Source organism: Salmo salar, chromosome 15 (assembly GCF_965601325.2).
Source record: "Salmo salar chromosome 15, fSalSal1, whole genome shotgun sequence".
Lineage (NCBI taxonomy): Eukaryota > Metazoa > Chordata > Actinopteri > Salmoniformes > Salmonidae > Salmo > Salmo salar.
Window position 1 is genome coordinate 60,898,110 of NC_138305.1, and position 26,442 is coordinate 60,924,551.

The following is a 26,442-nucleotide window of genomic DNA, read 5'->3' on the forward strand; positions in this document are numbered from 1 at the left end:
CATGCGCAGAATGAACTCGGCACAGTTCTATGAATGAAGCATTGGACACCAAGCCCTGGTGTCCAATGCGTCATTCATTCATGCCTCTACTCCAAGCCGAGACAAACACAGAAATATTGAGTATCTTTTGGAGATATAAAATAACTGCATGACTAGGGGCATGGTCGCGAAACTGAACTCGGCTTAGCCTTCATCATCTCAGTAGCATTTTTATCCAGCTTACTCATTGCACAAATAAATGAAGAATAACTAATTGTTTGTGATTAGGAAACTATGAGAACAAATACAAACTCCAGCACGTAAAGTCTAGGGGGTGAGCACGCTCTACCATGAAGGGACAGTTTAGTTGGCACAAAGTTAGATAGTCTTGCGTTCCCAAAAATTTTGTTTTTAGTAGTGTGAATCGTTACTGCTCACATCGAGGTGAAGAGTGGAAGAATTTTAATAATGAATCCGAGCCTAATGCTTACACCTGTCAAAGTCGCGAGAGTTTGACTCCTAAAAGTGGTGTTGTACCGAGAGTGCTGACTGAAAGGGAACTGGTCTCCATCTCCCATCCTGTGGATAGCAATTAGGCAACTGAGTTATCTAGAAAAGCCCAATCAGTGATTTTTCTTCTTCTAAGAGATCTTTCTAAGATGTTATACTTTGAGCACTCAGAGTAGTTTAAAACAGAATAACTTTATGACTCATGTGTCTGAGTGGAGAATGCTTTATGGGATATATTGTAGATTACATCTCTCTCTTGCTCTCTCTCTCTCCCCTAATAAAAGTAGGGCCCATTGTTGTTTTTAAAAAGCCACCATGAGAAGATTGTGTGATACCCGACAAAGGAATTCTGGAAATAACAAAATAAATGTGGTACTCTTTTCTATCACTCTTTTTTTGCTAGTGGAATAAAATAACCATAATAACATATCTAGAATGAATACCTTGGTAAAACACAAGAAAGCACTTTCTTTCACTTTCTTGTGGTAGAAGACAAGGCAGAGGGTATGATCAGATGACTAACATTAACTAAATGGATTTATAGTAATTGTGGGGAAATATTTTTGGAACTCTTTGACAACATCCACTCACTGCTTAAAAAAGGTAATTGTATAATATAGACTCCTCACCTGCTCAGGATGCTACTGTGAGCTCTTAGGAGACAGGTTTGATCTCCTTCACCACATCCTCAATCACCTGCACCATCACCTCCGCACACTTCACCGACGTCGCCTTCTCTGCCGCTGGCTCCGCTGAGCTGGCAACTGTCACAGCCATGGCAACAGCAACCTCCTCTTCCATGCTGTTAACTGGGGCGTCTTGAATGGCAGCCACAGCCTCTGTTGAAACATCCGTTTGATGCTCTTCCAGTGCTGTCTGGGGGCCGTCCGATGTCTGTTCCTGAACTGCGGCACTGTCGTCTTTCATGTTTGTTTCGACAACATCGGCGACAGTTGGAACAGGGGCGGGGGTATCTGGTGTGGGTTCAGGGGTGGGGGTGTCTGCCGTTTGTTCAGGGTCTGTTGTGTCTTCATTGGCCGGGGCTTCCTTTGTCTCTGGTGAGCTTACAATGGCATCTTTTTCTACCACCTCCACCATGATTTCCTCCGCTGCCTCTTCAATGATCTCTGTTGCCTGTATGACCACCTGTGTGGTCTGTGGGACTACAACCTCTGTAGTTGTCTCCTCTGGCTGGGCTGGGGCTTCAGCAGTCTCTGTGGGGGCATCTGGGACTGGGGTCTCTTCTGTCACAACCGTTGCTTCTGACTTCTCTTCAGCTGTCTCTGGTGTGGGAACCTCTGCTATCACTTCCTGAACCACCGCTTTTACCTCAGCTTGTTGAACCTCGAGTTGGAATTCATTAACTACTTCCTCTCCCTCAGATTGTGGAACTTCCTGAACCTCTAATGCGTCAATGTTGCCCTCTACCTCTTTGATCTCCTCCTTTGCCTTTCCATCTGTCTCACTCTCTGTCTGGTCCACCTCGGTTACAACTTCAACCTCTACAACTTTCTCCACACTTACATTGACCTCCATTGCTTGCTTTAATTCCACTTCCTGTTTTATTTCCTCTACTTCCTCTTTGAGAACATCCTCCACCTCCTTGGTAACCTCTTCCATGAGACTCTTTGTGATTTCAACTGAGACTGGAACGGTGTCAATGATCTGGACAGCCTCGTGGACTTCCTTTGGTGCTTTTTCAGCCTCGGCTGGTGCCTCTGGAGTAGCAGACACCTCTGCTGGGGTTTCTGGTGCTGGTGCCTCAACTTGGACTACAGGAGTTTCAGCAATGACAGGTTTCTCCTCTGCTACTAGTTCAATCTCTTTCTCTATCGTTGCTACCACCTGGACTGGTGGTGCATCTTCAGTTGTGATGGTAGCAGTGGCAGGCGCTTTGGGTTCAAACTCTGCTTCAGACACTTTCTCCACAGCACTCTGGATGACCACCTGAGCGACGACCAAGCCCGTCTCCTCCATGGCCTCTGCCTCCTTTGTCTCTTCAGCCTCTGTAACGCCAACCTCAGTCACCTGCACTTGAATTTGGTCATCGCCAGCGGGCTCTGCAACTGCCACTGAGACCTTTTCCACTGCCATGGCCTCTGTGACCTCCACTTGCTGGGTTTCCAAGGACTCAGACAGTGGGCAGACGAGGTACGTGGTCTGCTTTACAATGGCAAACTCTTCAGCAGGGGCAACAATGGCTGCCTCGCACACTTCAGTGACTGTGGGCTGGTTAGCATCAGTTAGTGAAGTGACCATTTCTCGGGCAGCAGGCTCATTCACCTCCTCTACAGCAGTGACCTCTTCGACGGCAGCCATCTCTTCTTTACTTTTGACCTCAATGACAGGTGCCTCAGAGCCATCCAAAATGTTAGCAGCAATGGAGTCTTCGACAGTTGGTACAATGGGGTCCACAATGTTCTCATTCACCGCAGGGGCCTCAACAATTTCAACCTCCATCTTGATATTATTGATCGTGACGACCTTTTCATCTTCATGCTCTTTACCCTCAGTGGCTATATCAGGATTTGGGATGTCTTCAATAGTTTTCTCTAGTGGCGGCTCCAGGAATATGCTTTCGACCTGCTCCACTTGAGCCTGGAACACTGGGTCTTCATTAGTGTCAGCCGCCTCAGTTGGATCAGCCTTATCTTCTACCGGCATTTCAGCAGACAGACCATTGCTGATCTCAGCTAGACATTCCATGGTGGGAATTACAAGCTTCTCCACAGCCACCTTGGCGATCTCCTTGGTGCCCAGGACAGTGCAGATGGCGGAACCCTCGATTTCTTCATGCACCATCAAGACAACATTTGATTTGGTTTCGGCGAACTCGATCGGCGGAGTGGGTTCTGGGACGGAAGCAGCCTCCTCCAGTGGGATCTCTATGATTTCCACAGAAGTCAGGCTTGGGAGATCACTGAGCAGCTCCACAGCCTCCTGCTGGACCTCCAAAGACTCTGTCTCAGGCTCATTGGACAGAGGGGTGGTTTTGCCATACGTGGCTGGGATCATCTCTTCAGTTACCTCAGAAACAGACAGATCAGGCTCCTGGCAAATGACTGCTTCTGGGATCTGCTCTAAAATGTTCTCGGCATCAGAATTTTCAGTCACCTTGGCAACAGACAACTCAGGTTCCTGCTTTTGGCATGAGACTGCCTCTGAGGTCTGTTCTGCAATGTCCTCTGCGATGGTGGTGTCAGCAGATTTGGGGGTGGCGGCACCCTCTTCTGGGATGTCACTCAGCTGATCATGTGGAATCTCCTGGAGGTTTTCCATGACCCCCGTGGCTGAGATCCAAGAGGGGGATCTCTCTTCAATGGAAAATTGGACCTGAGTGATTGGTGCTGCTTCCTCAGAATCCACTGTCTCCACTGTCATTTCGGCTTCAGCCTCTTCTTTACTCTCGGCATGCTCGTTGTCGAACTCTGAGAGAGGGACCACGGCTGGTGTGTCGGAATCTTCCTCAACAAACCCCAGATTGGAGGAAAGCAGCTTCTTCTTTCTGCGTCCGGGAATGAGTTTCCTCAGAGAGAAGGAGGACTCTTCTTTGGGAATTTCACTGTCTGAGATTACCTGTTCGCCACCAGATTCATCTGTCTTCTCCTCGTTTTTGGGCTTCTTTCTATGGGTGACAAAACGCTTGAGAGTATCCCAGGTGGAGTCTCCTGCGGCGGGGCTAGTGGATGGTTCGGGGGATGACACTGTGTTTTCCTTGTCTGCCTCTCCAGAGCTGCCAAGAGGAGACTCTGCTGTCTTAACCTGCTCTTCCCCAGTTGGTGGTGCCTCCTCTTCGATTTTGGTCTCCTCATCTTCAGAGGTCTTCCTGGTCCTCTTCTTGTTGCCCATACACATCAGGGCCTCCCAGGAGAGTGAGGTGTCCATCTTCATCTTTTTGGGGTCCTCTGTGCTGCCCTCCAGGTCCTCTGTGGTTTCGGTTTTTGGCTCCTCCTCAGTGAGTTCCGGCTCCTCTTTCTTTTTCTCCACAAACACGGCGCTCTCAGTGGAGAACAGGGTGGCCGACATGGCCTTCTCAACAGTTGTCTCGTCCTCGCTCTCAGAGGGCCTCTTGACTCGTTTCTTGGGTGTCACCAGCTTCTTGAAGGAGGACCAGTGCATGATACCTTCTTTCTTCTTGCCTTCGTCTGATCTGGTTACCTCCTCATCAGCCTCTAGGCTGACCTCAGCTTGGGTAGCTTCCACCCCGATGGCATGCTCACCAGACTCCTCTGGAGATGATGCCCCACTGTCAGGTTTCTGGACCTCTGCTGACTCTGTAGAGGGTTGGAGCTGTTCAGGTGCCTGTTCCCCAGACTCGGTCAGCTTGGTCTCCGTATCTTTCTTGTCTTTCTTCTGTTTCTTGGTAGAGAGCTTCTTCAGGCCAGCCCCAGTAAAGAGCTTTTTCAGTGGGCTTCCCTGGGCCTTGACCTTATTCTGGGATGAGAAAAGCTCAACCTCGGTGGTGACCTCAACTGGGGCCTTGTCTGAATCCACAGCTCCTTCAACATTCTCCTCTGCTTGTTTGGCATAATCAGTAATAGCGGCTTCTGAGATTTCCATGTCAACTTCGGCTTGGATCTCCTCGTTGATCTCTTCGGCAGATGCTTCAGGTGTCTCAGTTTCTGATAGTGTCACTGGCTCCACCTCCTTCACCTCTTCCTTTGCTTTCTCTCGCTCCACCCCAGCCTCTGCTTTCTCCTCTCCCTCCTTTATCTTCTCCTCAGCAGCTTTCTCTTTTGGTTCCTCCTCTTTGGCCTTTTTGATACTTGCCTTCTTGCGCTGGTTGGAGAAGATTCCCTGTGTAAAGAACCTTCTGAAGGGGGACGCGGGGGCCTCCTGGCCACGTGGGGTAGTTGCAGCTGCAGCTGGGTCCGAGGGCTCTTTCTCTGCAGCCTCTCCATCCACAGTCTCAGATGGGGCATCCACTGGAGTTGCAGCCTCAACAGCGTCAGCCTCAACAGTGGCGGTCTCTGGCTCAGCCGCCTTCCTCTCCTCTGCAGTGGCGGCTTCCTCTTTAGTTTCCTCAGACCCCTTAGTCCCTCCTTCCACGTCCTTGTCCATCAACTTCAGCATCTGCACCGGATCAGTCTTCTCATTCTTGTCCTTCTTCAGAGTGAACTTGAAGCCGATGAAATTGAAGATCTTCTTGAAACCCACCTCGTTGGCCTCACCCGATTTCTCCTCAACCTCCTTCTCTTCAGGCCCGGTGATGTTGTTGGCGTCAGGAGACTCATTCTCCTCCTTCTCTCTGTTCACCTGAGAGGCCACCGCAGCCTGGAGGGAGTCCATCATCTCAGGAACAACCTCCTTCTGAGACACGGACACGCCACCAACTGAAATGACAGGGAGATAAGTATTCATCTTTAGGTTGAGGTAATACACATTCCCACAAACAACAACCAGCAGGCACTCTTTATCTCACACGGGCACATAGGGTGGAGCCAGACTAGAAACAAGACTGTCAGGGCAAAAGGAAAATGGGTAGAAAACAATAAAAAATATCAAACTGATATAATGTACAGTTGAAGTCGGAAGTTTACATACACCTTAGCCAAATACATTTCAACTCAGTTTTTCACAATTCCTGACATTTAATCCTAGTAAAGATTCCCTGACTTAGGCCACTTAGGATCGCCAATTTATTTTAAGAATGTGAAATGTCAGAATAATTGTAGAGAGAATGATTTATTTCAGCTTTTATTTCTTTCATCACATTCCCAGTGGGTCAGAAGTTTACATACACTTAATTAGTATTTGGTAGCATTGCCTTAAACAATTTAAACTTGGGTCAAACATTTTGGGTAGCCTTACACAAGCTTCCCACAATAAGTTGGGTGAATTTTGTCCCATTCCTCCTGACAGAGCTGGTGTAACTGAGTGAGGTTTGTAGGACTCCTTGCTCGCACACACTTTTTCAGTTCTGCCACACATTTTCAATAAGATCGAGGTCAGGGCTTTGTGATGGCCACTCCAATACCTTGACTTTGTTGTCCTTAAGCCATAACTTTGGAAGTATGCTTGTGGTCATTGTCCATTTGGAAGACCAATTTGTGACCAAGCTTTAACTTCCTGACTGATGTCTTGAGATGTTGCTTCAATATATCCACATAATTTTCTTTCATGATGCCATCTATTTTGTGAAGTGCACCAGTCCCTCCTGCAGCAAAGCACCCCAACAACATGATGCTGCCACCCCCGTGCTTCACGGTTGGGATGATGTTCTTCGGCTTGCAAGCCTCCCCCTTTTTCCTCCAAACATAAGGATGGTCATTATGGCCAAACAGTTCTATTTTTCTTGCATCAGACCAGAAGACATTTCTCCCAAAAGTATGATCTTTGTCCCCATGTGCAGTGGCAAACCGTAGTCTGGCTTTTTTATGGTGGTTTTGGAGCAGTGGCTTCTTCCTTGCTGAGCGGCCTTTCAGGTTATGTCGATATAGGACTCGTTTTACTGTGGATATAGATTATTTTGTACCTGCTTCCTCCACCATCTTCACAAGGTTAATTATTGAAACAGTGGATGTTCATTTTTATGCAGATGATACTGTTCTTTATTCAAGTGGTAGTAGTTTATCTTTAGCTTTTAAAAATGCCCAAAGAGCATTTAACATCATACAACAGAATCTGTATGATTTAAAGCTGATTCTAAATTCAGGTAAAACAAAATGCATGGTATTTTCAAATGCCAGGCATGTTACAAATCATGTCATTGCTACATTGGCTGGACCTAATATAGAGCAAGTTAAAGTGTACAAATATTTGGGTGTGTGGGTTGATGATAAGCTGAGCTTCACTGTGCATGTAGAGAACTTGATAAGGAAGCTCAAGCTGAAAATACGATTTTATTACCGGCATAAGGCTTGTTTTTCTTTTGAGGCCAGGAAGGAGCTGGTACGATGTACATTACTGTCGGTTTTATATTTTAGTGATGTTATATATATGCAGGCCTCAGCCACTACCCTGAGAGCACTTGATTCAGTGTATCATGCAGCCCTCAGGTTCATTACAAATCAGAAACGTCTAACACATCATTGTGATCTCTACAGCGCTGTTGGCTGGTCGTCATTGACCTTGAGTAGGCTTAAACACTGGTATACAATGATTTATAAGGCCATATTGGGTAAAATGCCATTTTATCTCTGTTCTTTTTTAGTTAGGTCAGTAAATAAGTATCAATTACGGTCCCATTCTGATTTGCTTCTAACAGCACCAAAAATCAGAACAGGTCATGGTAAAGGTAAATAAAAAAGGTCCTTTGCTGTTGTTTTGGGATTGATTTGCACTTTTCGCACCAAAGTACGTTCATCTCTAGGAGACAGAACGCGTCTCTTTCCTGAGTGGTATGACGGCTGCGTGGTCCAATGGTGTTTATACTTTCGTACTATTGTTTGTACAGATGAACGTGGTACCTTCAGGCGTTTGGAAATTGCTCCCAAGGATTAAGCAGACTTGTGGAGGTCTACATTATTTTCTGATTTCTTGCCTGATTTATTTTGATTTTTCCCATGATGTCAAGCAATGAGGCACTGCGTTTGAAGGTAGGCCTTGAAATAGATCCACAGGTACACCTCCAATTGACTCAAATTATGTAAAATAGCCTATCAGAAGTTTCTAAAGCCATGACATCATTTTTTGGAATTTTCCAAGCTGTTTAAAGGCACAGTTAACTTAGTGTATGTAAACGTCTGACCCACTGGAATTGTGGTACAGTGAAATAACTGCAAACAATGTCTGTAAACAATTGTTGGAAAAATTACTTCTGTCATGCACAAAGTAGATATCCTAACCGACTTGCCAAAACAATAGTTTGTTAAAAAGAAATTTATGGAGTGGTTGAAAAACGAGTTTTAATGACTTCAACTGTATCTAAAGATTTCATTTTCAACATTTGAAGATAATTTAAACCACATTAGAAAAGCAGTAGCTGAGAGATTTTGACCCCTTGAGTGGATTTAATCAATCATTTGATAGATTAATTGCAGTCAGATTTCGTAAAACAAAAGGTTTGATCATTGACACCACCCAACAACAAGCCCTGGAGGAGACTGCAGTGTGTTTCACAATGAAAGCAATTCCATTGCCAACGCTTGAACAAAGATTCAGTCCCAAAACAAAGAAAGCTTACAGACAAGGGTATACTGTAAACTCCTCAGCTGTTGCTTCTTCCAAAATTATAGCTATGACTTTATCCACTCATGCATCTACTGTAAGACGCAGTTTCTTTATTGTTTAGGTTATAAAATGGCAGCAAAAGAAATGGCAGCAGTTTTACGGTCACCCAACCAATTGTGCTGTTATGTGATTTTTTTCGCATTATTTGTAACTTATTTTGTACATAATGTTTCTGCAACCGTATCTTACAGCAAAAAAAAGCCTCTGGATATCAGGACAGCGATCACTCACCTCAGATTAGACAATGATTTTTTCTTCAACAAGCAGGACGCACAGGACATTCTTCTAACACCCGACAAGGCCAACATCCCAGTTAGTTGCAAGAGGGAGAGACGCAGGAACAGAGGACAGAGAGCTGGATGCCTCGTGAGGATCCGCAGAACGCGAGGGTGAAAGCTGCCGTTACAGTCAATATTACTCGCCAACGTGCAATCATTGGACAATAAATTAGACGAGGTACGATCACGAATATCCTACCAACGGGACATCAAAAACTGTAATATCCTATGTTTCACGGAATCGTGGCTGAATGACGACATGGATATTCAACTAGCGGGATACACGCTGCACCGGCAAGAAATAACAGCACACTCCGGTAAGATGAGGGGGGGGGGGGGGGGGGGGGGTGGTCTGTGCATATTTGTAAACAACAACGGGTGCACAAAATCTAAGGAAGTTTCTAGATTTAGCTCGCCTGAAGAGTATATTGTGATAAATTGCAGGCCACACTACATGCCTAGAGAGTTTTCAGCTATACTTTTAGCGGCTGTTTATTTACCACCACAGACAGATGCTGGCAATAAGACCACACTCAGTCAGCTATATAAGGAAATAAGCAAACAGGAAACCACTCACCCAGAGGCGGCGCTCCTCTCCTAGTGGCCGGAGACTTTAACCTCTTACATCTAGACGTTCCGCTAGCGGAACACCTGCTCCAATATCCAATGATGGGCGTGGCGCGAATTACAAATTCCTCTAAAATCCGAAAACTTCAATTTTTCAAACATATGACTATTTTACAGCATTTTAAAGACAAGACTCTCGTTAATCTAACCACACTGTCCGATTTCAAAAAGGCTTTACAGCGAAAGCAAAACATTAGATTATGTCAGCAGAGTACCCAGCCAGAAATAATCAGACACCCATTTTTCAAGCTAGCATATAATGTCACAAAAAACAAAACCACAGCTAAATGCAGCACTAACCTTTGATGATCTTCATCAGATGACAACCCTAGGACATTATGTTAGACAATGCATGCATGTTTTGTTCAATCAAGTTCATATTTATATCAAAAAACAGCTTTTTTACATTAGCATGTGACGTTCAGAACTAGCATACCCCCCCGCAAACATCCGGTGAATTTACTAAATTACTCACGATAAACGTTCACAAAAAAACGTAACAATTATTTTAAGAATTATAGATACAGAACTCCTCTATGCACTCGATATGTCCGATTTTAAAATAGCTTTTCGGTGAAAGCACATTTTGCAATATTCTCAGTAGATAGCCCAGCCATCACGGCTAGCCATTTAGACACCGACCAAGTTTAGCCCTGATCAAACTCCGATTTACTATTACAAAAGTTTCATTACCTTTGTTGTCTTCGTCAGAATGCACTCCCAGGACTGCTACTTCAATAACAAATGTTGGTTTGGTCCAAAATAATCCATCGTTATATCCAAATTGCGGCGTTTTGTTTGTGCGTTCCAAGACACTATCCGAAATGGTAAATCAGGGTCGCGAGCATGGCGCAATTCGTGACAAAAGATTTCTAAATATTCCATTACCGTACTTCGAAGCATGTCAACCGCTGTTTAAAATCCATTTTTATGCCATTTTTCTCGTAAAAAAGCGATAATATTCCAACCGGGAATCTCCGTTTAGCTATACAGACAAAGGAAAACAAAGCTTTTGGTCGACGCGGGCACGAGCCTGAGTCTCACAGTACTGTAACCAGCCACTACCCAAACGCGCTACTTTGTTTCAGCCAGAGCCTGCAAAGCCACGATTCAGCATTTTGCCGCCTTCTGAGAGTCCATGTGAGCCGTAGAAAGTGTCACGTAAGAGCAGAGATCCCCTGTAATTGATAGAGATAATCAACAAGGCCAAGAAATGGTCAGACAGGGTACTTCCTGTACAGAATCTTCTCAGGTTTTTGCCTGCCAAATGAGTTCTGTTATACTCACAGACACCATTCAAACAGTTTTAGAAACTTTGGAGTGTTTTCTATCCAAAGCTAATAATTATATGCATATTCTAGTTTCTGGGCAGGAGTACTAATCAGATTAAATCGGGTACGTTTTTTATCCGTCCGTGAAAATACTGCCCCCTAGCCATAACAGGTTAATGCAGGGATACTTAAATCAGTTCTACCTAATTTCTATCAACATGTTAAATGTGCAACCAGAGGCAAAACAATTCTAGATCACCTGTACTCCACACACAGAGACGCGTACAAAGCTCTCCCTCACCCTCCATTTGGTAAATCCGACCACAACTGCTATCCTCCTGATTCCTGCTTACAAGCATAAATTAAAGCAGGAAGCACCAGTGACTCGGTCTATAAAAAAGTGGTCAGATGAAGCAGATGCTAAACTACAGGACTGTTTTGCTATCACAGACTGGAACATGTTCCGGGATTCTTCCGATGGCATTGAGGAGTACACCACATCAGTCACTGGCTTTATCAATAAGAGCATTAAGGACGTCGTCCCCACAGGGACTGTACGTACATACCCCAACCAGAAGCCATGGATTACAGGCAACATTCGCACTGAGCTAAAGGGTAGAGCTGCCGCTTTCAAGGTGTGGGACTAACCTGGAAGCTTATAAGAAATCCTGCTATGCCCTGCTACGAACCATCAAACAGCGAAAGCGTCAATACAGGGCTAAGATTTAATCATACTACACCGGCTCCGACGCTCATCTTATGTCGCAGGGCTTGCAAACTAATAAAGTCTACATGGGAAGCACAGCCGAGAGCTGCCTAGTGACACGAGCCTAACAGACGAGCTAAATCACGTCTATGCTCGCTTTGAGGCAAGCAACACTGAGGCATGCATGAGAGCATCAGCTGTTCCGGACGACTGTGTGATCACACTCTCTGTAGCCGACGTGAGTAAGACCTTTAAACAGGTCAACATTCACAAGGCTGCGGGGCCAGACGGATTACCAGGACGTGTGCTCTGGGCATATACTGACCAACTGGCAGGTGTCTTAACTGACATTTTCAACATGTCCCTGATTGAGTCTGTAATACCAACATGTTTCAAGCAGACCACCATAGTCCCTGGGCCCAAGAACATGAAGGCAACTTGCCGAAATGACTACAGACCCGTAGCACTCACATCCATAGCCATAGAGCGCTTTGAAAGGCTGGTAATGGCTCACATCAATGCCATTATCCCAGAAACCCTAGACCCACTCCAATTTGCATACCGCCCAAACAGATCCACAGATGATGCAATCTCAATTGCACTCCACACTGCCCTTTCCCACCTGGACAAAACAGGGAAAGCGGAAGGAACACCTATGTGAGAATGCTATTCACAAAAAAAAGTAACACCTATGTGAGAATGCTATTCATTGACTACAGCTCAGCGTTCAACACCATAGTACCCTCAAAGCTCATCACTTAGCTAAGGATCCTGGGACTAAACACCTCCCTCTGCAACTGGATCCTGGACTTCCTGACGGGCTGCCCCCAGGTGGTGAGGGTAGGTAGCAACACATTTGCCACACTGACCCTCAACACTGGAGCCCCCCAGGGACCTCCTTCCCTCCTGTACTCCCTGTTCACCCACGACTGCATAGCCAGGCACGACTCCAACACCATCATTAAGTTTTCAGATGACACAACAGTGGTAGGCCTGATCACCGATAACGACGAGACAGCCTAAAGGGAGGAGGTCAGAGACCTGGCCAGGTGGTGCCAGAATAACAACCTATCCCTCAACGTAACCAAGACTAAGGAGATGATTGTGGACAACAGGAAAAGGATTCTCATCGACGGGGCTGTAGTGGAGCTGGTTGAGAGCTTCAAGTTCTTTGATGTCCACATCACCAACAAACTAGAATGGTCCAAACACACCAAGACAGTCGTGAAGAGGGCATGACAAAGCCTATTAAGGAAACTAAAAAGATTTGGCATGGTCCTGAGATCCTCAAAAGGTTCTACAGCTGCAACATCGAGAGCATCCTGACTGGTTGCATCAGTTCCTGGTATGGCAATTGCTCGGCCTTCGACCGCAAGGCACTAAAGAAGGTAGTGCGTTCGGCCCAGTACATCAATTTTATTTTTTATTTTATTTCCCCTTCATTTAATGAGGTTGGCTTGTTGAGAACAAGTTCTAATTTACAACTGCGACCTGGCCAAGAATAAATCAAAGCAGTTTGACACATATAACAACACAGAGTTACACATGGAATAAACAAAACATACAGTCAATAATACAGTTGAAGAAAATGAGGTAAGATAAGGGAGGTAAGGCAATACATAGGCCGTGGTGGCGAAATAATTACAATATACGAATTAGACAATGGAGTGATAGATGTGCATAAGATGAATGTGATAAATAAACGAATACAGTATGGGGATGAGGTAGTTGGATGGGCTATTTGCAGATGGGCTATGTACAGGTGCAGTGATCTGTGAGCTGCTCTGACAGTTGGGGCTTAAAGCTAGTGAGGGAGATATGAGTCTCCAGCTTCAATGATTTTGTTGCAGTTCGTTCCAGTCATTGGCAGCAGAGAACTGGAAGGAAAGGCGGCCAAAGGAAGAATTGGCTTTGGGGGTGACTAGAGAGATATACCTGCTGGAGCACGTGCTACGGGTGGGTGCTGCTAAGGTGACCAACGAGCTGAGATAAGGCAGGGCTTTAACCTAGCAGAGACTTGTAGATAACCTGGAGCCAGTGAGTTTGGCGACGAGTATGAAGCGAGGGCCAGCCAACGAGAGCGTACAGGTCGCAGTGGTGGGTAGTATATGGGGCTTTGGTGAAAAAACAGATGGCACTGTGATAGACTGCATCCAATTTGTTGAGTAGAGTGTTGGAGACTATTTTGTAAATGACATCGCCGAAGTCGAGGATCGGTAGGATGGTCAGTTTTACGAGGGTATGTTTGGCAGCATGAGTGAAGGATGCTTTTTTGCGAAATAGGAAGCCGATTCTAGATTTAATTTTGGATTGGAGATGCTTAATGTGAGTCTGGAAGGAGAGTTTACAGTCTAACCAGACACCTAGGTATTTGTAGTTGTCCACATATTCTAAGTAAGAACCGTCCAGAGTAGTGATGCTGGACGGGCGGCAGGTGCAGGCAGCGACCGGTTGAAGAGCATGCATTTAGTTTTACTTGCATTTAAGAGCAGTTGGAGGCCACGGAAGGAGAGTTGTAGTGCATTGAAGCTCGTCTAGAGGTTAGTTAACACAGTGTCCAAAGAGGGGCCAGAAGTATACATAATGGTGTCGTCTGCGTAGAGGTGGATCAGAGAATCACCAGTCGCAAGAGCGACATCATTGATGTATACAGAGAAGAGAGTCGGCCCGAGAATTGAACCCTGTGGCACCCCCATAGAGTCTGCCAGTGGTCCGGACAACAGGCCCTCCGATTTGACACACTGAACTCTATCAGAGAAGTAGTTGGTGAACCAGGTGAGGCAGTCATTTGAGAAACCAAGGCTGTTCAGTCTGCCGACAAGAATGCGGTGATTGACAGAGTTGAAAGCCTTGTCCAGGTCGATGAATACGGCTGCACAGTAATGTCTCTTATCGATGGCGGTTATGATATCATTTAGGACCTTGAGCGTGACTGAGGTGCACTCTCCTGACTGTCTATCTGCCAGATAAATACACACACGCCCCTAACCCCCCCACCACAAACACACACACATGCAATATATCCATAAAACAACGGTATTAGAATACAGTTCAATATGAATAATTTTCCCTCTGACAACCTTGCTAATGTTAGCTTTTAATGCATGTCTGAAGAGAATCCTATCTTTTAAGAGCCAACTAATGAAAAATCTTTCTCATCAATTTCTCTAAGGGATAAAAGAATGTGAAAAACACAAGGTAATATATCAAAAGAAACATTAAACTAAGACATTGGAGCATAAAGTTTCAATTTAAATGAAACATAAATTATATACAGTGCATTCAGAAAGTATTCAAACCCCTTGACTTTTTCCACATTTTGTTACGTTATAGCCTTATTCGAAAATTAATAAAATATTTTCCTCAATCTATACACAATACCCCATAATGACAAAGCAAAAACGTTTTTTGAATTTTTTGCAAATGTATAAATAAATAAGTATTCACACCCTTAACTCAGTACATCCTCGAGTGTTCTTGAGTATGACGCTACAAGCTTGGCACACCTGTATTTGGGGAGTTTCTCCCATTCTTCTCTGCAGATCCTCTCAAGCGCTGTCTTGTTGGATGCGGAGTGTTGCTGCACAGCTATTTTCAGGTCTCTCCAGAGATGTTCGATCGGGTTCAAGTCCAGGCTCTGGCTGGGCCACTCAAGGACATTCAGAGACTTGTCCTGAAGCTACTACTTCGTTGTCTTGGCTGTGTGCTTACGGTCATTGTCCTGTTGGAAGGTGAACCTTCACTCCAGTCTGAGGTCCTGAGCGCTCTGGAGCAGGTTTTCATCAAGTATCTCAATGTACTTTGCAACCGTTCATCAGTCCCTCGATCCTGACTAGTCTCCCAGTCCCTGCCGCTGAAAAACATACCCACAGCATGATGCTGCCACCACCATGCTTCACCGTAGGGATGGTGCCAGGTTTCCTCCAGACTTGACGTTTGGCATTCAAGCCAAAGAGTTCAATCTTGGTTTCATCAGACCAGAGAATCTTGAGTCCTTTAGGTGCCTTTTGTCAAATTCTAAGTGGTGTGTCATGTGCCTTTTACTGAGTAGTGGCTTCCGTCTGGCCACTCTACCATAAAGGCCTGACTGGTGGAGTGCTGCAGATTGGTGGAGTGCTCCCATCTCCACAGAGGAACTCTGGAGCTCTGTCAGTGACCATCAGGTTCTTGGTCACCTCCATGACAAAGGCCCTTTTCCTCGATTGCTCAGTTTGGCCGGGCGGCCAGCTCTTGGTGTTTCCAATCTTTTTCCATTTAAGAATGATGGAGGCCACTGTGTTCTTGGGGACCTTCAATGCTGCAGACATTTTTTGGAACCCTTCCCCAGATCTGAGCTCTACGTACAATTCCTTCAACCTCATGGCTTGGTTTTTGCTTTGACATGCACTGTCAACTGTGGGACCTTATATAGACAGTGTTGTGCCTTTCCAAATCATGTCCATCAATTGAATTTACAACAGGTGGACTCTAATCAAGTTGTAAAAACATCAAGGATGATCAATTGATACAGGAGTTCAATTTCGAGACTCATAGCAAATGATCTGAATACTTATGTAAATAAGGTATGTTTTTATTAATAATACATTTTCCAAAAATCCCAAAAAACTGTTTTCACTTGTGTGTAGACTGATGAAGAAAAAAATGTGTTTAATCAATTTTAGAATAAGGCTGTAACATAACAAAATATGCAAAAAGGGAAGGGATCTGAATACTTTCCGAATGCACCGTATATCCCTAAAAACACTTATATTTTAACCTCTTAGTGACCCCTTAACACGCGAATGCCATTAGCGGGATTGATTTGACAACAGCCAGTGAAATAGCACAGCGCCAAAACCAAAATCTCATAATTCAAATTTCTCACACATAACCACACTGTCCGATTTCAAAAAGGCTTTACAACGAAAGCAAAACATTAGATTATGTCAGCAGAGTACCAAGCCAGAAATAATCAGACATCGTGCGTTCAGATCACTATCCAACGGCATAACGCGCGAGCGTAAATCCAGACACGAAAAGTCAAAATGTTCCATTACCGTTCGTAGAAACATGTCAAACGTTGTTTACAATCAATCCTTAGGGTCTTTTTTAACATAAAACGTCGATAATATTCCAACCGGACAATAGCGTATTCATTCAAGAAGAAAAAGAAGGAACGGCGCGCTGGCGCATAACCAAGTCCTTTGTCCTCAGACTGAGCTCCTATTTTCTGCCCAGTAACAGGAGACGGATGAAACAAGTTTCTAAAGGCTGTTGAAGCCTTAGGAAGTGCAACATGACCCCACAGACACTGTAGTTTCGATAGGGATTCAAAAGAAGAACTACAATTCTCAGATTTCCCACTTCCTGGTTGGATTTTTCTCAGGTTTTGTATCCAAATCTACTAATAATATGCATATCCTACCTTCTGAGTCTGAGTAGGAGGCAGTTTAATTTGGGCACGTTTTTCATCCGAATTTGAAAATACTGCCCCCTATCCTTAACAGGTTTTAACATGTTATTGCGGGTGTAGTGAAATGCTTGTGTTCCTAGCTCCAACAGTGCAGTATTATCTAACAATTCACACAAATCTAAAAGTCAAAAAATGGATTTAGGAAATATAAAAATTAGATTAATTAATGTCGGAGTGGCATTGACTAAAATACAGTACAATAGAATACAGTATGTACACATATGAGATGAGTAAAGCATTATGTAAACAAAGTGACTAGCGTTCCAATTATTAAAGTGGCAAGTGATTCCAAGTCTATGTTTGCATGGAGTGCTGCAGAGATGTTTGTCCTTCTGGAAGGTTCTCCCATCTCCACAGTCAAACTCTAGAGCTCTGTCAGTGACCATCGGGTTCTTGGTCACCTCCCTTATCAAGACCCTTCTCCCCCAATTGCTCAGTTTGGTCGGGCGACCAGCTCTACGAAATGTCTTGGTGGTTCCAAACTTCTTCCATTTAAGAATGATGGAGGCCACTGTGTTCTTGGGGACCTTCAATGCTGCAGAAGTGTTTTGGTACATTTTAGTCATTTAGCAGACGCTCTTATCCAGAGCGACTTACAGTAGTGAATGCATACATTTCATACAATTTCATACATTTTTTTTTTGCTGGCCCCCCGTGGGAATCGAACCCACAACCCTGGCGTTGCAAACACCATGCTCTACCAACTGAGCTACAGGGAAGGTACCCTTCCTCAGATCTGTGCCATCCTCTCTGTGCCATCCTCACCATCCTCTCTCTGAGCTCTACGGACAATTCCTTTGACCACATGGCTTGGCATTTGCCCTAACATGCACTGTCAACTGTGGGACCTTATATAGACAGGAGTGTGCCTTTCCAAATCATGTACAATCAATTGAATTTACCACAGGTGGACTCTAATCAAGTTGTAGAAACATCTCAAGGATGATCAATGGAAACAGGATGCACCTGAGCTCAAGTTCGAGTCTCAGAGCAAAGGGTCTGAATACTTATGTAAATAAGGTATTTCTGTTTGAAAATTTGCAAAAATTTTGAAAAACCTGTTTTCGCTTTCTCATTATGGGGTATTGTGTGTAGATTTATGAGGATTTTTATGTATTTAATCCATTTTAGAATAAGGCTGTAACGTAACAAAATGTGGAAAAAGTGAAGGGGTCTGAATACTTTCCTAATGTGCTGTATGTCTAATCTCACCAGATCATTCTCTACATACAGTGCATCACCTCATTAAATAGGCTTTTTGACAGTGTGGTATGTGACATATCTCTCTGTTTAAAGTAGCATAGAGTTACTCCTTCCCCTTGCAGAACAGAGTTATTAAACGGCGAAGTTCACTTTTGTTCGAGTCAGGTCACGGCCTGCTAAATATTTAGGGAGGGAAGTGCCCATGCAGCCCTCCCAGATAGACGGAGACCCTGTTAGGAACCTTAACGTAAATAAACAAACACACATACACAGAGTGGGCAGGGTCGTGAGGAATTCTACCTGGCTTTAGTTAAGATCCCACAAACAAATGACTTTCAGGCTAGTTCAAGTGAATGGGCAGGTGTCTACACACAGTCTTACACCAGATTACCTAGAACAACTGAGCCTCCACGCAGTCCAGATGTGTGTTGGCTATGTGAGTGTGTGACATGCGGATCACATGGCTCGCGTGTGCGAGGGTTGCAAAATAAATGTACACATACATGTTATTCAATCATTGCACCACTCTGCTTGCGCGCGTCAACAAGCGTCTGCGTAGCCAGGCGCTAAAATAGAACTTGGTTCTATTTGTGATGCAAGATGCACTGCATGTCACGCCTCTCCCATCTCCTCATTGGTTTTTAGGAGCATATACCCACATGCCATCTCATTGGTTTTTAGGAGCATATACACACATGGGTGATTGAAAGATGAACTGAGGTCCACACTCCAGTCCAGTTGGTAATGCACCTTAAAGTTGGTTGCCAACCACCATATAAAGTCCAAAGAAGAAGAATCCTGAAGGAGGAGAGATTACTAGAAACAAACTCGGTTTACCCTTTTATCTGTGGATTAATTGTCAGAGTAGAGGACCTTGTGCATTTCAGGTAAAATAACAACCCAATGTTTATATCCCAGGACAAATTAGCTAGCAACAGCAAGCTAGCTAGCTAAATTGCCATATATGTTTAATGCTTTTTGACCTGTCCCCAAATTAATATAGTTGGTTCAGATTTCATTTTGATATTTCAACCTGCGTGTCCTGATCGCGTCTGGTGTGGGTGAACAAAATAAGGCGCACGATGTTGCACACGGACGGTCTGGTCACCATGTGAGGGACCAGTTTCAAAGCTCCAATAGGAGACTGTAGGTTTCCCTTCAGCTGTCACGCCCTGACCTGAGAGAGACGGTTTATTTCTCTATTTTGTTAGGTCAGGGTGTGGGGTGGGCATTCTATGTTTTGTATTTCTTTGTTTTGGGCCGAGTATGGTTCCTAATCAGAGGCAGATGTCTATTGTTGTCTCTGATTAGGAATCATACTTAGACAGCCTTTTCCCACCTGAGTTTGTGGGTAGTTGTTTTCTGTTTCTGTACCTGACAAAACTGTGCGCTTTCGTTTCCCTTTGTTATTTTTGTTCGAGTTTGTTTGTTTGATTTAAATAAATAATCATGAACACGTGCCACGCTGCATCTTGGTCACCTCTCTATGACGATCGTTACAGAACTACCCACCACAACTGGATCAAGCAGCGTGCCCGGGAGGAGATGGATTCCTGGTCTCTGGAGGAGTTGCGAGAGAGGATAGATTGGACTCAGGGGCAAGTATTGGAGAGATACAGAAGCCTGCCGGGGAAGCAGGTGAAGGCAGCAAGAGAGGAACTAGCACGGCAAGGACGGATGCACGAGAGGCAGCCCCCAAATTCTTTTGGGGGGGGCACATGGCTAGATTGGCGGAGTCAGGGTTGAGACCTGAGCCAACTCCCCGTGCTTATCGTGGTGAGCATGTGCCTGCTCCTCGCACTCTCCCTCCAGTGAGTTTATTCAGCCTGGTACGCCCTGTGCCTGCTCCACGTACCAGGCTGTTAGTATGTCTCCTCAGTCCGGTGAGACCCGTTCCGGCGCCACGTAAGAAGCCTCCAGTGATGATCCATGGTCCAAAGCCTCCAGTGATGATCCATGGCCCGGAGCCTGTAGGGATGATCCATGGCACGAAGCCTCCAGTGATAATCCATGGCCCGGAGCCTCAAGTGATAATCCATGGCAAGAAGCCTGTAGGGATGATCCATGGCCCGGAGCCTGTAGAGATGATCCATGGCACAAAACCTCCAGTGATGATCCATGGCACAAAGCCTCCAGTGGTGATCCATGGCATGGAGGCTGTAGCAACGGTCCCCAGTACGGAACCCCCTGAGACGGCCCGCAGCCCGGAACCCGCTGAGACGGCCCGCAGCCCGGAACCCGCTGAGACGGCCCGCAGCCCGGAACCCGCTGAGACGGCCCGCAGCCCGGAACCCGCTGAGACGGCCCGCAGCCCAGAGTCTTCAGCGGCGGCCTGCAGCCCAGAGTCTCCGGCAATGATCCACGGTCACGGTCACGTTCCTCCGGCGACACAGAAGCGGGGGGATCAGCGGGCGGAGTGGGGGCTACACCCCGAACCAGAGCCGCCGCCAAGAATAGATGCCCACCCGGACCCTCCCCTATAGGTTCAGGTTTGCGGCCGGGAGTCCGCACCTTTGGGGGGGGGGGGGGTACTGTCACGCCCTGACCTGAGAGAGACGGTTTATTTCTCTATTTTGTTAGGTCAGGGTGTGGGGTGGGCATTCTATGTTTTGGGCCGAATATGGCTACTAATCAGAGGCAGCTGTCTATCGTTGTCTCTGATTAGGAATCATACTTAGGCAGCATTTCACCACCTGTGTTTGTGGGTAGTTGTTCTGTGTTTCTGTACCTGACAGAACTGTGCGCTTTCATTTCCCTTTGTTGTGTTTGTTTGATTTAAATAAATAATCATGAACACGTGCCACGCTGCATCTTGGTCTCTAAGACGATCGTTACATCAGCATTGACAGAAAGATTAGTGAAGGATCAAGAGGCTCTAGAGGGACATAGTTGCAGGGATCTACAGATCACACAGACACCCACACCCACACACGAAGGGCCAGAGGCTGAACATGGGTGATATTGTATTTTGTGTCAGTCAGGGGCCATACCACACACACTCTCTCACACACACCCCACCCACCTGCACATCGAACACACAAATAGGATCAGGGACAAACTCAAACAGACACATCCATACATAAACACAAGCTCACAGATAATCACAATCACATAGATAAATAAACAACTGTCTCTCTAACCTTCCTCTGCCAGGGTATTGTCCTCTGAGTGGTCATAGAGCTCTGTCTGTTCATCTGCCTTCCCATTCAGACTGGAGATGGAGATCAGTCCATTCTTCTGCTGCAGCTGATGAGGAAGGGGGGAGAGAGAGCACTGAAAGATAACTCCAACAATACAGCAGAGATACTCATCAGTAAAGCACAGCATCCGCACAGTATTCAATCCACTCATTGTCATGTCAAGAGAGCAGAAAAAAACAAATGGTTTTCATCAAGGTTTCAAAATAAAAAAACAGGTATCATAATAATATTCCTCCATCCAACAAATGACATATAATGTCAAATTCATAACAAAGTAGCTACAAACCTCCCAGAGGTGTCATGGCGATAGGGGGCACAAGGGCATGTGCCATCTCAGATTTAAAACTGTGCAGTAATAATACCTGTGCCTCGACACAATCCTGTCTCGGCGCTCTACGGACAAATCTTTTTGTCCAAGCCATGGCTTGGTTTTTGCTCTGACATGCACTGTCAACTGTGGGACCTTATATAGACAGGTGTGTGCCTTTCCAAATCATGTCCAATCAATAGAATTTACCACAGGTGGACTCCAATCAAGTTATAGAAACATCTCAAGGATGATCAGTGGAAAAAGGATGCACCTGAGATCTCATAGCATATGGTCTGAATACTTATGTAAATAAGGTACTTCTGTTTTTAATAAATCTGCCCCAAAAATTTTTTTACCTGTTTTCGCTTCATCATTATGGTGTATTATGTGTAGATTGATGAGGAAAAACATTAATATAATCCATTTTAGAATAAGGCTGTAACGTAACAAAATGTGGAAAAAGTCAAGGGGTCTGAATACTTTCCGAATGCACTGGATATATAAACTCAGCAAAAAAAGAAACATCCCTTTTTCAGGACCCTGTCTTTCAAAGATAATACGTAAAAATCCAAATAACTTCACAGATCTTCATTGTAAAGGGTTTAAACACTGCTTCCCATTCTTGTTCAATGAACCATAAACAATTAATGAACATGCACCTGTGGAACGGTCGTTAAGACACTAACAGCTTACAGATGGAAGGCAATTAAGGTCACAGTTATGAAAACTTAGGACACTAAAGAGGCCTTTCTACTAACCCTGAAAAACACCAAAAGAAAGATGCCCAGGGTCCCTGCTCATCTGCATGAACGTGTCTTAGGCATGCTGCAAGGAAGCAAGAGGACTGCAGATGTGGCCAGGGCAATAGATTGCAATGTCCGTACTGTGAGACGCCTAAGACAGCGCAACAGGGAGACAGGATGGACAGCTGATCATCTTCGCAGTGGCCGACTACGTGTAACAACACCTGCACATGATCGGTACATCCTAACATCACACCTGCGGGACAGGTACAGGATGGCAACAACAACTGCCCAAGTTACACCAGGAACGCACAATCCCTCCATCAGTGCTCAGACTGTCCGCAATAGGCTGAGAGAGGCTGGACTAAGGGCTTGTAGGCCTGTTGTAAGGCAGGTCCTCACCAGACATCACCGGCAACAACGTTGCCCATGGGCACAAACCCACTGTCGCTGGACCAGACAGGACTAGCAAAAAGTGCTCTTCACTGACGAGTCAAGGTTTTGTCTCACCAGGGGTGATGGTCGGATTCGCATTTATTGTCGAAGTAATGAGTGTTACACCGAGGCGTGTACTCTGCAGCGGGATCGATTTGGAGGTGGAGGGTCCATCATGGTCTGGGGCGGTGTGTCACAGCATCACCGGACTGAGCTTGTTGTCATTGCAGGCAATCTCAACACTGTGCGTTACAGGGAAGACATCCTCCTCCCTCATGTGGTACCCTTCCTGCAAGCTCATCCTGACATGACCCTCCAGCATGACAATGCCACCAGTCATACTGCTCGTTCTGTGCGTGATTTCCTGCAAGACAGGAATGTCAGTGTTCTGCCATGTCCAGCGAAGAGCCCGGATCTCAATCCCATTGAGCACGTCTGGGACCTGTTAGATCGAAGGGTGAGGGCTAGGGCCATTCCCCCCAGAAATGTCCGGGAACTTGCAGGTGCCTTGGTGGCAGAGTGGGGTAATATCTCACAGCAAGAACTGGCAAATCTGGTGCAGTTCATGAGGAGGAGATGTACTGCAGTACTTAATGCTGCTGGTGGCCACACTAGATACTGACTGTTACTTTAGATTTTGACCCCCCATTGTTCAGGGACACATTATTCCATTTCTGTTAGTCACATGTCTGTGGAACTTGTTCAGTTTATGTCTCAGTTGTTCAATCTTATGTTCATACAAATATTTACACATGTTAACTTTGCTGAAAATAAACGCAGTTGACAGTGAGAGGACGCTTCTTTATTTGCTGAGTTTACATTTACTACTGTTATCATTTTTAAATTGAGAACACATAAGCTCAATAATATGTAAACAATGTGCATTGCAAATGCCCATAATGCTAATGCCATCATAATTTAGGCCAGTGGTTCCCAACTCTGGTCCTCGAGTACCCCCAACAGTACACAGTTTTATTGAAGCACAACTGATTCAACTTGGCAACTGATCATCAGGCCGTCAATTAGCGGTGATGCAGCCATTCAAGATGCTCTCAATGGTGCAGCTGTTGAACTTTTTGAGGATCTGAAGGCCCATGCCGAATCCTAACACATCTTAACACAGGCAACATGCTGTGAAGGCAGATTTGTTTCCCTTAGGTAGTGGAATGACGTTTGACTCTTTCCAGATTTCTGGGCACATCCCACACACCAAGCACCAATTAAAATTGGGGTGAATATGTGGTTGGTTGTAACTCTAAGCAATTTGCCGTCAAGATTATTTGTACCTGGGATGCAAGATGGCAGCTTTGCTTCTAGCTCCTAAGCAACTTTGCAGTATTTTGTTTTCTTACATTATTAGCCCAGAATGTTGTTGTGTGTTATGACATCCAGCCGTAAAGAACTTTTGGATATCAGAGCAATGGTAACTCACCAGCATTACGACCAGGAATATGACTTTACCGAATTGGATCCTTTGTTCATACCCCCCAGGGCAATTGAACTTAGGCTGCTCCAAGAAGCCGCTGGCGGAGAAGAGGTATTTGGAGTGGACCTCTAGTCCAACTCAGGAGGCGTGCTTACCATCCACTGCTTCCGAGTGTATTACTCGCTAATGTTCAGTCTCTGGAATATAAAGTGGACGAGCTCAGTGTGAGGATCTCCTTCCAGGGAGACATCAGGGACTGTAATATACTCTGTTTCACATAATCATGGCTGTCTCTGGATATACTGTCCCCGTCCATACAGCCAGCTGTGTTCTCAGTACATCGATCAGACAGAAATAAAGAACTCCGGGAATAAGAACGACGGTGGTGTATATTTCATGATTAAGTACTCATAGTGTGATTGTGATAACGTACAGATACTCAAGTCCTTTTGTTCACCTGACCTAGAATACCTCACAATCAAATTCTGACCGTATTACCTGTCAAGAGAATTCTCTTCAGTTATAGTTACAGCCGTGTATATTCCCCCTAAAGGCGATACCATGACGTCTCTCAAGGAACTACCCTGGACTTTGTGCAAACTGGCAACCACATATTCTGAGGCCGCCTTTATTGTAGCTGGGGATTTTAACTTTTAACTTGAGGTTCTATCAACACAATGACTGTAGTACTCATGCTGCTAAAACGCTCAAACCCTTCCGGGATGGCTACAAGACCCCCCCTTTGACAAATCAGATCCCGACTCCATTTTGCACCTCCCTTCCTATAGGCAGAAACTCAAACAGTAAGTAGCCATGCTAAGGTCTATCCAATGCTGGTCTGACCTATCGGAATCGATGCTTCAAGATTGTTTTGATCACGCAGACTGGGACATGGTCCAGGTAGCCTCTGAGAATAACATTGGCATATACATATACAATGACTGAGTTCATCAGGAAGTGTATAGGGGATGAGGGGATGATGTTCACACTGTGACTATTAACTTACCCAAACTGGAAACAGTGGAGAGACAGCAACATTCACACAAAACTAAATGCACGAACCACCGCATTTAACCATGGCATAGTGACTGGGAATATGGTAGAACACAAACAGTGTAGTTATTCCCTCCATAAGGCAATCAAACAGGCAAAATGTCAGTACACAAAGTGGAGTAGCAATTCAACAGCTCAGACACAACACGTATGTTTAAATTTTATTTAACGTTTATTTAACTAGGCAAGTCAGTTAAGAACAAATTCTTATTTACAATGATGGCTTAGGAACAGTGGGTTAACTGCCTTGTTCAGGGGCAAAATTACAGATTTTTACCTTGTCAGCTTGGGGATTCGATCTAGCAACCTTTTGGTTACTGGCCCAACGCTCTAACCACTAGGCTACCCGCCTGCCTATGTGGCAGGGTCTACAGTATATGGCAGGGTCTACAGACAATCAAGGATTTGATTTGATTTGAAAACCAGCCATGTCGCGGACACCGACATCTTGCTCACGGACAAGCGAAACACCTTCTTTGCCCGCTTTGAGGATAACACAGTGCCACCACTCCCAAGGACTGTGAGCTCTCGTTCTCCCTGGCTGACATGAGTAAGACATTAAAGCATGTTAACCCTCTCAAGGCATCCCTATCGGGTCCTCAGAGCATGCGCAGACCAGCTGGCTGGAGTGTTTACAGACATATTGAATCTCTCACTATCCCAGTCTGCTGTCCCCACTTGCTTCAAGATGTCCACCATCGTTCCTATACCCAAGAAAGCAAAGTTAACTGAACTAAATGACTATCGCCCCGTAGCATTCACTTCTGTCATCATGAAGGGCTTTGAGAGGCTAGTTATGGATCATATCACCTCTACCTTACCTGACACCATCGACCGACTTCAATTTGCATACCGCCCAAGTATATCCACAGACGATGCAATCGCCATAGCACTGCACACTGCCCTATCCCATCTGTGTAAGAGGAATACCTATGTAAGAATGCTGTTCATTGACTACAGCACAGCATTCAACACCATAGTACCCTCAAAGCTCATCATTAAGCTCAGGAGCCCTGGGTCTGAACCCCGCCCCGTGCAACTGGGTTGTGGACTTACTGACAGGCCGCCCCCACAACG

General features: G+C 45.3%; 1 protein-coding gene across 1 annotated transcript in view; it reads right to left on the bottom strand.

Moving 5' to 3' along the window:
• The window catches only part of LOC106571757 (uncharacterized), a 96,388-nt gene that overhangs the window by 5,523 nt on the left and 64,423 nt on the right, over positions 1-26,442 (bottom strand). The window contains exons 2-3 of the mRNA XM_014145182.3: positions 21,339-21,444; positions 1,119-5,822 (exon numbers count right to left, since the gene is read on the bottom strand). Of these exons, the coding sequence (XP_014000657.3) occupies positions 1,144-5,822; positions 21,339-21,444 (4,785 nt within the window). The 3' untranslated portion in view covers positions 1,119-1,143. The remainder of the gene's footprint in view (positions 1-1,118; positions 5,823-21,338; positions 21,445-26,442) is intronic.